The 8591-nt window shown below is 38.6% G+C and overlaps 3 protein-coding genes across 3 annotated transcripts; all 3 read left to right on the top strand.

Moving 5' to 3' along the window:
- Positions 1–1419: 1419 nt before the first annotated feature.
- Positions 1420–3162, top strand: LOC148721901 (uncharacterized). The gene has a single exon (XM_088735137.1). It carries the CDS (start codon positions 1708–1710, stop codon positions 2593–2595), a length of 888 nt encoding a protein of 295 aa, XP_088591263.1. The 5' UTR covers positions 1420–1707; the 3' UTR covers positions 2596–3162.
- Positions 3163–3895: 733 nt separating this feature from the next.
- On the top strand, positions 3896–5060 carry LOC148721900 (uncharacterized). Its single transcript, XM_088735138.1, has one exon. The coding sequence runs from the start codon at positions 3989–3991 to the stop codon at positions 4703–4705; it is 717 nt and encodes a 238-aa protein (XP_088591264.1). The 5' UTR covers positions 3896–3988; the 3' UTR covers positions 4706–5060.
- Positions 5061–5462: 402 nt separating this feature from the next.
- On the top strand, positions 5463–7946 carry LOC148721899 (uncharacterized). The gene has a single exon (XM_088735140.1). The coding sequence runs from the start codon at positions 5609–5611 to the stop codon at positions 6311–6313; it is 705 nt and encodes a 234-aa protein (XP_088591266.1). The 5' UTR covers positions 5463–5608; the 3' UTR covers positions 6314–7946.
- Positions 7947–8591: the final 645 nt, after the last annotated feature.

The following is an 8591-nucleotide window of genomic DNA, read 5'->3' as shown; positions in this document are numbered from 1 at the left end:
GCCGAACTGGAACTGCATCATGCGTTTGCGTGATAAAATGCAACCAGGAAATGCTTGATAAAATATATGTGATTGACGCGAAAATATGTCGCTTTGATTCCTTCGCAACTGAATGCACCATCATCGCCTCACAGTTTCCTAGAACTAGAGCGGTGAAGAAATAGAACCGAAGGTCAATGAGATGTTATTGAAATGAAAAAAGAAAGTTCCGTTACCAATGATTACGTCGTTGTCTTTATAAAAAAGGAGCATTTTTCATTTCCACCGTTTGTTGGTTCGCGATCTCAAAGTTCTGCTGGATTTAAGATTCAAAGAGATGAAAAGAATGAGATGAAGCGATCGCCATATAGGGGCCTAGCGGCTATAACGAAGAGTCCTCATCCATAACAAGTGCCTCGTGGCTTAATGACTAATTATTATAACAATGATGCGTAGATTCGGCCATTGAGCTTTCACCGATCGTTGTTCATAAATGGCTCACTATGAACTTCTTGATTCATGCTTTTCTGATACGAATACCTCTCGCTAAAAGTTCAGTTGTACTCTTTGCAACGCTTTGGCGTATTTGTTTTCGGAAGTGCTGGCTAAGTGCATAAAAATTATGTTAACTCCATTGTGATTTATCACGCATCTCAAGTCCTCATATCATATGAATAAAGGCTGATAGTTTCTAAAGAAACTGTTCGGGGCTGCGTTGCTGGGGGTAACGAAATAATTTGAATATATCAACAAAGTTGAAATGGTAAATTGGCCACCGTTACGATTATAAAAGCTGACTTTTCGAGCGTTAGCCCTTCGTCGGAGCGAATATCATAATTGACTAGTTGCAAACAGAGTGCTTGCCAATTCCCACACAGTAGGTTCCTTAAATGTTGATCCCAGATGACAAATGGTTGTATTTCTCAAAGTCAATTTATTTTTAGTGCTTTTGGTACACTTTTTATAACAGTTGAAAGACGACTTAAGAATAACAATGTATGCCATTCCCACGGTGTTTTCAAATAAATCCCCCATTTAAATAAAGTCTTAATCATGATATATTTTAAAAGGCAAGTAGCTGTGTCAAACAAAGGTAGCTTTATCCATAAAAATCTAAACGCATTTGCACCATGCAATAATATCCAGGATGCTATTATAAAGCGGGATTAGGGTCAAATAATAATAATGTTCCTAATAGGCTGTGCCTGTCCCTTTTATGCCGTGCCTGTTTCTAATGAGCTGTGCCTGTTCCTAATCAGCTGTGCCTGTTCCTATTAAGCTGTGCCTGTCCCTATTTCGATGTCTGGCTTTTTTTTGTGCCTGTTCCTATTTGGAACTGGATTTTGACCCTGATCCCGCTTTATAGCTATACAATGCTTAGTAGTTGTCAGGTGCAAATATATGTAGGGAAACACTGCGATCATCAAAGTTTGAGGCAAAAATTGATTCATGTGCGATGAACAATCCCTCCCCTCCCCTCCCCCGTGTCAGCGAAAACGTTCACATCTCGGAGTCAATGTAACGATAACCTCGCTTCAGATAGGCGGGATGTACTCACTGACGAATGAAAACAATGTGCCAAGTTTAGAACGCTTACAATTGGCAACGGAACAATCATAATTAGTCTTCATTGCTATAAAGCGGTGATTCTGTCATCATAAAAAAGGTTATTTACATTGTAACTCAAGCACACAACAGTGAGGATATCGTTATTTTAAAAATCGCCTAATGGCTTACTTCTGGTCTCTTTCGTCAGGCTTGGCCTTGATTTTTTTTACCTCCAGTGTCTTATCACACTATTGCCACAACGATGGGCAGTGCGACGGAGTCAAAGTGTGTTGTGGAAAGGGTATGTGCACTTATTCATGGTTTTGCGTCTGGTGTAAGGACGACTCCGATTGCTATGGCGGGAAAAAATGTTCCTTACATCTCAGTGATAACCGGAGTCTCTGCGTTAATCCTCCGGTTACTGCGGGACTACTCCCTTCTCGGTCCATGCGCGTAAACCCTTCAACGATGCCAAAAAAGCATGGACACGAACATGGACATGATGAAAATTGCTCTACAGACGACGATTGTCTGAGTTCTCACGCGTGCTGGGAGGGAAAGTGCGTCCATTCCGAAGAAAATAAAAAGTCTGTGAATCGTTCTCCGCTGCCACTCGCAGCCTGGGTCATCATCATCGTCGTTTTAGCGAAATTCATATTATTGTCACTTTGCTTTTACAAGAGACTTAAAAGAGTCCCTCGTGTAAGTCAAAGCGAAATCTCAAGGAATGCGCGCCCAGCTACAAACACAAATCACGAGACTAATGCTGCCTTACAAACAGGAGATGTGTTTGTTGATATGCCTATGGAAGAAATCTCCGCTCAAATGCCGGCCGATGAACCTCCTCCTTACAGTTCCTTAAAATTCGAACGAAAAGGAAATAGAAGCGACGAAGGAGAACGTGCAGAAATGCGACAAGGAAGCGTTGCTTTTGATAGCGTCAATGTCCGTGACGCAGTGTCGCCTCTTTCGTGTGAAGCACCACCACCTTACAACTCATTGGAATTTGAGCGACGCGGAGATGGAGAGAACGGCAACGATACAGGACCAGAAATTACTAAATTATGACGGAAAACTTGTGAAAAATTCTCAGTTCTTATTTTTGTTTGTGAATTTTATGATAATGAATTTATTTATAATAGTCTATTGAGCACAACCACAGGCAATTTGCTTAATCGTTGTTCGACCATAACGAGCCTAAAGGCATTTAGTCAATTTTATTATGTCGCTATATTCATGCATTTATATTACGGCCTAAAAAATTTTCATTTTTGGTGACGTTAAAGAAATTGAAATTGTTTCGAGACAAGTTTGTTTTTGGATTTGTTCACGCTTTACTTTCAATTATTAATCATTCACAGAATAATTCTTTCAATTGGTAGGATTATTCCTTCCCAACACTTTTTGATGTAGTATTCTTTCAACGAGAACTTGAAACAAATTGTAATATGAATACGATCGTTCTTCCTCATGCTAAAGCTGCCAGCCCGGACAAAGATAAAATGTATGAAATGAACTCTTCAGCGCTTGCGCTTGCGAAGTAACGTAAAGTAACTGCTGCTAATGTAAATTGTCTATTCTTAGTTTAAAGAGGAGAAAAGGATTGAATTAACTTAGTTTTTTTTAAGAATGTTATCTTGGTGTCTATTTGAGATGTGTTTGTTTGATTATGACTTCAACTCTCATAATCATCGGCCCCCACCCCACCCTCTATAAAAAACAAAACAAAACTTTTGTTTTTTAAATCAAATTAACAAATTAAACTCAAATGAAAAAAAAAAAAAATTAAAAATAAAATAAATAAATAATAAAAAAGAAGAAGAAAGAAAAGGTTCCAGTAAGATGTCAACTCAATGCTAAGATGTTTGATTATTCTTCATGCTCTTAGTGAATATATATTTTTTTTAATTTTGGAAAGAAAACCTCTTTTAAGACGGACGACCAGCATAGGTCTGTTAATTTGCCCTGATACTCAATAGTTAATGAGTTAGTGAAACATCATCGTTATCTTTTTTTGCTTTATCTATGTCTCTGTTATGGATTTTTAAACCAAACAATCCGCCAGTAGGTAATATTGAAAACATAAAAACAGGGTATGATAATCTGTTTTGACGTGTTCACAATGTTTAGGTGTGAAACCGCGAGTGTTTTTGTCACTAACTGTTTGATATTGCGGTCAGTGAAGTGTTTTCGGAATATCTTACTCAATATGGTCTCCTGTAAATCGATTACTCGTCTAAAACGGGTTTTCATAGGGCGGCAAAAAAAAATTTAAATCATATTAGCTGCACAAAGGAGAAAAGGAGAACATTATTACCCTATTTTCCTCTTTTGGCAGTATTACCTTGGCAACCGTGACGTATTGACAGGCTATAAAATTAATTGTAAGTTTAATTTTAAGTTAGAAACTTTTTCTATACTTTTAGTTTGTTGGGTTTTTTTCCAATACGCCGACACGTTGATGCATATTTGTTTGGTTTTGCTCGGGCTGGTTTTGATCTCTATCGCCTGTGGTGTTTCAGAGAGGTGTTATGAAGATCGGGATTGTTCCGGCTACAATAACGAAGAAGTTTGCTGTACGCCAGGTTTCTGTAAGTTAAAAAAGTTTTGCGAGAGATGCTTTGGTGATCAGGATTGTTCGTCCGGAAAGAGGTGCCAGGCAGATGGCCTTTGCCATGAGCCGAACTCGAATAACTATTACTGCGACGGCCGCAGTACCGGCTGTCTCGAAGGCCGTGTGTGCGTAGAAGGGAAGTGTGTATCTACAACTTCAAGACCCCCTTTGATGGGAACTAGAATGATTGGAACGGTGATAATCGTGTTTGTATCGGTGGTACTACTGATATTCATCATTTATTGCCTTTACAAGAGAGATAAAAAGCGGATTCGTGATCGGGTACTCGCATCGCGAAATGCCTGGCGAACAACCGTGGAAAGCCGGGAAAGTGAAGCAACAGCGGCGACAAGTGTCGTGACTGAAGTTGATATGCAAACAGCTGGAGGCGGTGTTTCAAATGGAGGCTTTGTGATCGATTTGGAACAAGCTTCTGCTCCTTTGCCACCAGATGCACCGCCACCTTACAGTTCTCTAGAATTCCTGCAACAACGTGATGACGGCGAAGATACAGAACAACCTCCGCCGACTTACGACGAGGCTGTCGGGAATCCCGGTCCATAGCGACAACGACCGATCAGTTTGTTCTAGATCCAAATTCTGCCTCGTCGAGTTTCATGAAATCGTTGCTTTTGTTAAGATGTAATTGTTACAATACCCGAGCTACAACTTGACTTCAGAAGAGCTGTTTTTGTTTTTTCAACTTTTTTCATAATGATTGATTGTACATGGTCAAATTGTATGTTGTTTGTGTTTGAAGTGAATCGACTGAAGCCACTAGATCGATTGTTACAAATAACCAACCTTTTTTCGTCGTATTCTGTTATGGCAAGGACGAATAAGCTATAAAGACCGCATAATCTAAAAAAAAAAATGTTTAAATTAGACGGATAAAGGCCGTTTACTTAACTTTCATCTGAGATTTGAGTACCTGATGCGCTTGTAAACACTTGAGAGTGACATATAGTGCGTGACTCTGTGGACTGTAAGAAAAGTTCACATAAATCGTCCATTGGTGCCGTGACTTTCTTTCATAGCTCCCTCTCTCAAACCAATTTTCCCTTCGGTAATTAAGAGAGGAATTCTTAAAGGGGGCTTTTTGGCAAGAATTCGCGTGTTGATGGATCAAATTGCGTTACATTCACAAACCTCATCAACCCGCGTTATTTATTTGTAAGTCCGTAAAATTTGTCCACCGACTGAAACGTGAGTTTTCATAACTCTAAATAGTTTTGAAAATTGATAAGAATGCTCGATTTTCACCAAGATTCACTTCACGATTTATCTAACTCCTCAAAAAAGACATTACATAATGTTCTAATTTTACTGGTGTTTCTATGGCAATAGTGACGTAAGCTGAGAGAATTACAAGGCAATTTTTGATCGAACAAAACATCCCTTCGTTCGTTGTTTGTCAGTAGAAAACGAAATTCCCGTTGTGCCTTTACGGGGGACGTTCGCGTGTTCATGTATATTTGGTTGATTTCGATTGGGTTGACTTTGATCTGCTCCATTTCTAACGTTTGTTCAAAAAAATGCGATCACAACGGGCAGTGCAATATTAGTCAAAAATGCTGTTTGGGTGACTGTGTTGACTACTGCCCCGAATGCAAAGTTGACAGTGATTGCAAGTATGAAGAAACATGTTCCTGCAAATATAGTACCACTACTTGGTATCCGCCGACAGACGAATGTATTTGGGATAGCGATTGTCGAACAGGTCATAGCTGCTATAATGGACGGTGTGAGAGAGACTATGACTATGGTGATTCTGGTGGGAGCTTTTGGTCCGGAAGCAGAATGATTGGAATAATCTTCTTCGTCGCTGTTACTACTGTTCTTTCATGTTTGTATCACATGTGCAAGCGAGCTCGCAAACAGCCTGTTCATGCGCCACCACCGATGCAAAATGCACGAACGACATCAGGACCTTCCGCAAACGAAGCCACGCACGTTGAAATGCATTCAGGGAGTGCTTTTTCTCATAACAACACTGTGATCGATGTAGACGAAAACTCTCCTCCTCCTCCTCCCCCTTTACCAGCCGATGGACCGCCGCCATACAGTTCACTGGAATTACAGCGTCAAGGAAATAATGAAGACGAACCTGAACTACCACCGCCGCCAAGTTATGACGAGGCTGTCAGAAATTCTACGAGGGGTTTGGTGTGACAAAGGACTTTTCCGGTGTTGCAGTGAGGAAATGAACAGCGAATCAGAGTAGGATGTGAATCAAATTACACAACTTATGTCTATGGTTTAAGGCTTTGGTTATGTGATGGTAGCGGTGTAGCTAGTAAAGTGATGGAGAGGGGTTTTGGAACATGATTTTCGTATTAATAAGCTGACGTTTCGAGCGTTAGCCCTTCGTCATTCGCTCTGACGAAGGGTTAACGCTCGAAACGTCAGCTTTTTAGCTCTTTACGGTAGCCAATTTACAATTTCAACTAAGTTGATATTACCAAATTACCTTATTACCCCCACCGACGCAGCCCCACAGTTTCTTGGAAACTTACCCCTTTCTTCGTATTAATAGTTTATTTTGGCGGGATAGTTGTGTCACCTTACAACTGAATGTTTGTAGTTCAGTGCGGCTTAGTTTTTACAGTAGTTTTAAGCCCTGTATTTGGCCATGTGATTTTGCCTCAAAGTAGTAGTAGTATTCGATTTTGAAGAGTGGCATATCACTGAGACAACCTTGTTTGCAACTCAGGGTAGGTAATTGATAGAATTTAGTTCAGTAGACAGGTGGTTGATGAAGATTTACGGGGTTAACAATATTTATTCGGTTTCAATTATCAATATTAGTTTTATTTGATTTATTAATAAGGAATTTTTCATAGAGTGTACTGTGTTACAGATTGAAACATGAGTGGGTTCATAAACTGAACAAAACTTTTTATAGGAAGCATGCCACTCAGCTCTCACAATTTTTGGTGAACTAAAAAAGTCACAGAATTGTGGGACTTGCTTAATGTAGTAAACAAAGGATTTTGAACCATATTTGGAATGCAGAAAAAAATCAAGTAAACTATATCTGGTATTGAAAAATATGTGTATTATTATTTATCTTTTATATTGAAGCCTTAAGTCACATAGAAACCAAAATAGCCTGCAATTATTTAGTTAGATTTTCGAACTTATTGAAAAGAGAGCCAAAGTCAATTAGGACAGCTTTGTTTTTCACTATACAGAGTTCACAATGTTCATAGTTAAGCCAAATGGGCTAAAACTGTTCCATAAAGAGGAAATCAACTGTCATTTTATTAAACTAGACAAGTGAAAGTGTTATTTTTTACAAAGAAAACTAATTATTTTTCTCAAAATTTAGTGTTTGAGCTAAAAAATAGAAGAGATGAGTATTTTTTCTTATATGTAGGCTAATATGATGACTTTTAACATAATTTTTGCCCTAATGAAAGCTGCCGCTTCCCACCAGACCAAGTTATTCTAGATAAAAGTTATGACTGTGGGGGCGTTTCACAAACAACCTTGCTCACATAACATGATCACTATAAGCGTTGTTATGCAATAGGTACAACTGTACAGTCATCCAGACTTCTTGCAATGTATGTGGTATTTGGTACTTTCACTTCCTTAGTAAATTATGTTAGTTCTTGGTAAAGGTTATCACATTTATGTTATGTTAAGAAAGTGTAAGTCTCAAAAAGAGAAAAAGAAGCAAAGGAAAAGCTATGAAAAAATGAGGTATTGATTGCTTTTAATTCTTCAAGTAAGCCAAATATTTTGGACCATGGAAAAATATAAATGTAAATATTTTTCTAATAAACTTTTAGTTACAGAACAGATTTCTAATTTCTTGCCATCTATGAGATATTAGATAGCGGGGTAAATTTCAGTTTTTCTGACTGAACAACTATGTCATGTCTGTCTCTATTGAAGGGCTGAAATAAGAAGTTCTTGGTATGGTATTGATACCTTTCTTTAGCTCTCCAAGCTACCTCCACTTTGGCTCCTGTGGTGCAAAGAAACATTTTTGCTATCCAAGTTACTGCCAATGTTGCCAGTTTGGTGGCCTGCATTAGATGGTTGTGTAGCAAATATGTAATGATATAATTATGTTATGTTAAGGTTACAACCCTCATTGTGTGGTTCCAGAAAATATCCATACTCCCCCACGAAAGACTTTTTGATTTGCACCCCCTCACCCCCCAAGATTTTCCGTCCAGGCGGTTTTTGATGACCCCCCTCCCCCCAGGAATTTCCAGAATTTTAATCGGGGACTTCTTACCACCCGCGCAAATTCAAAGTGGTTTTCGTACTTATAAAAAGAGAAAGTGAATACTAAGTTGGTTACGTAAATGCGGTAGAATTTTATTACAACACTGAAAACATTAAGATTAACTTTATTAAAAATATAACGCTTTGTTAAGCTTATACTTTTAGTTTCTTTGCCATCATTTTGACAAATCATATCCGTGGTGTTTTT

This window comes from Stylophora pistillata, chromosome 10, assembly GCF_964205215.1.
Source record: "Stylophora pistillata chromosome 10, jaStyPist1.2, whole genome shotgun sequence".
NCBI classification, from domain to species: Eukaryota; Metazoa; Cnidaria; class Anthozoa; order Scleractinia; family Pocilloporidae; genus Stylophora; species Stylophora pistillata.
The sequence above is the reverse complement of the archived record's forward strand: the minus strand, read 5'-3'. Positions and strand labels throughout refer to the sequence as shown.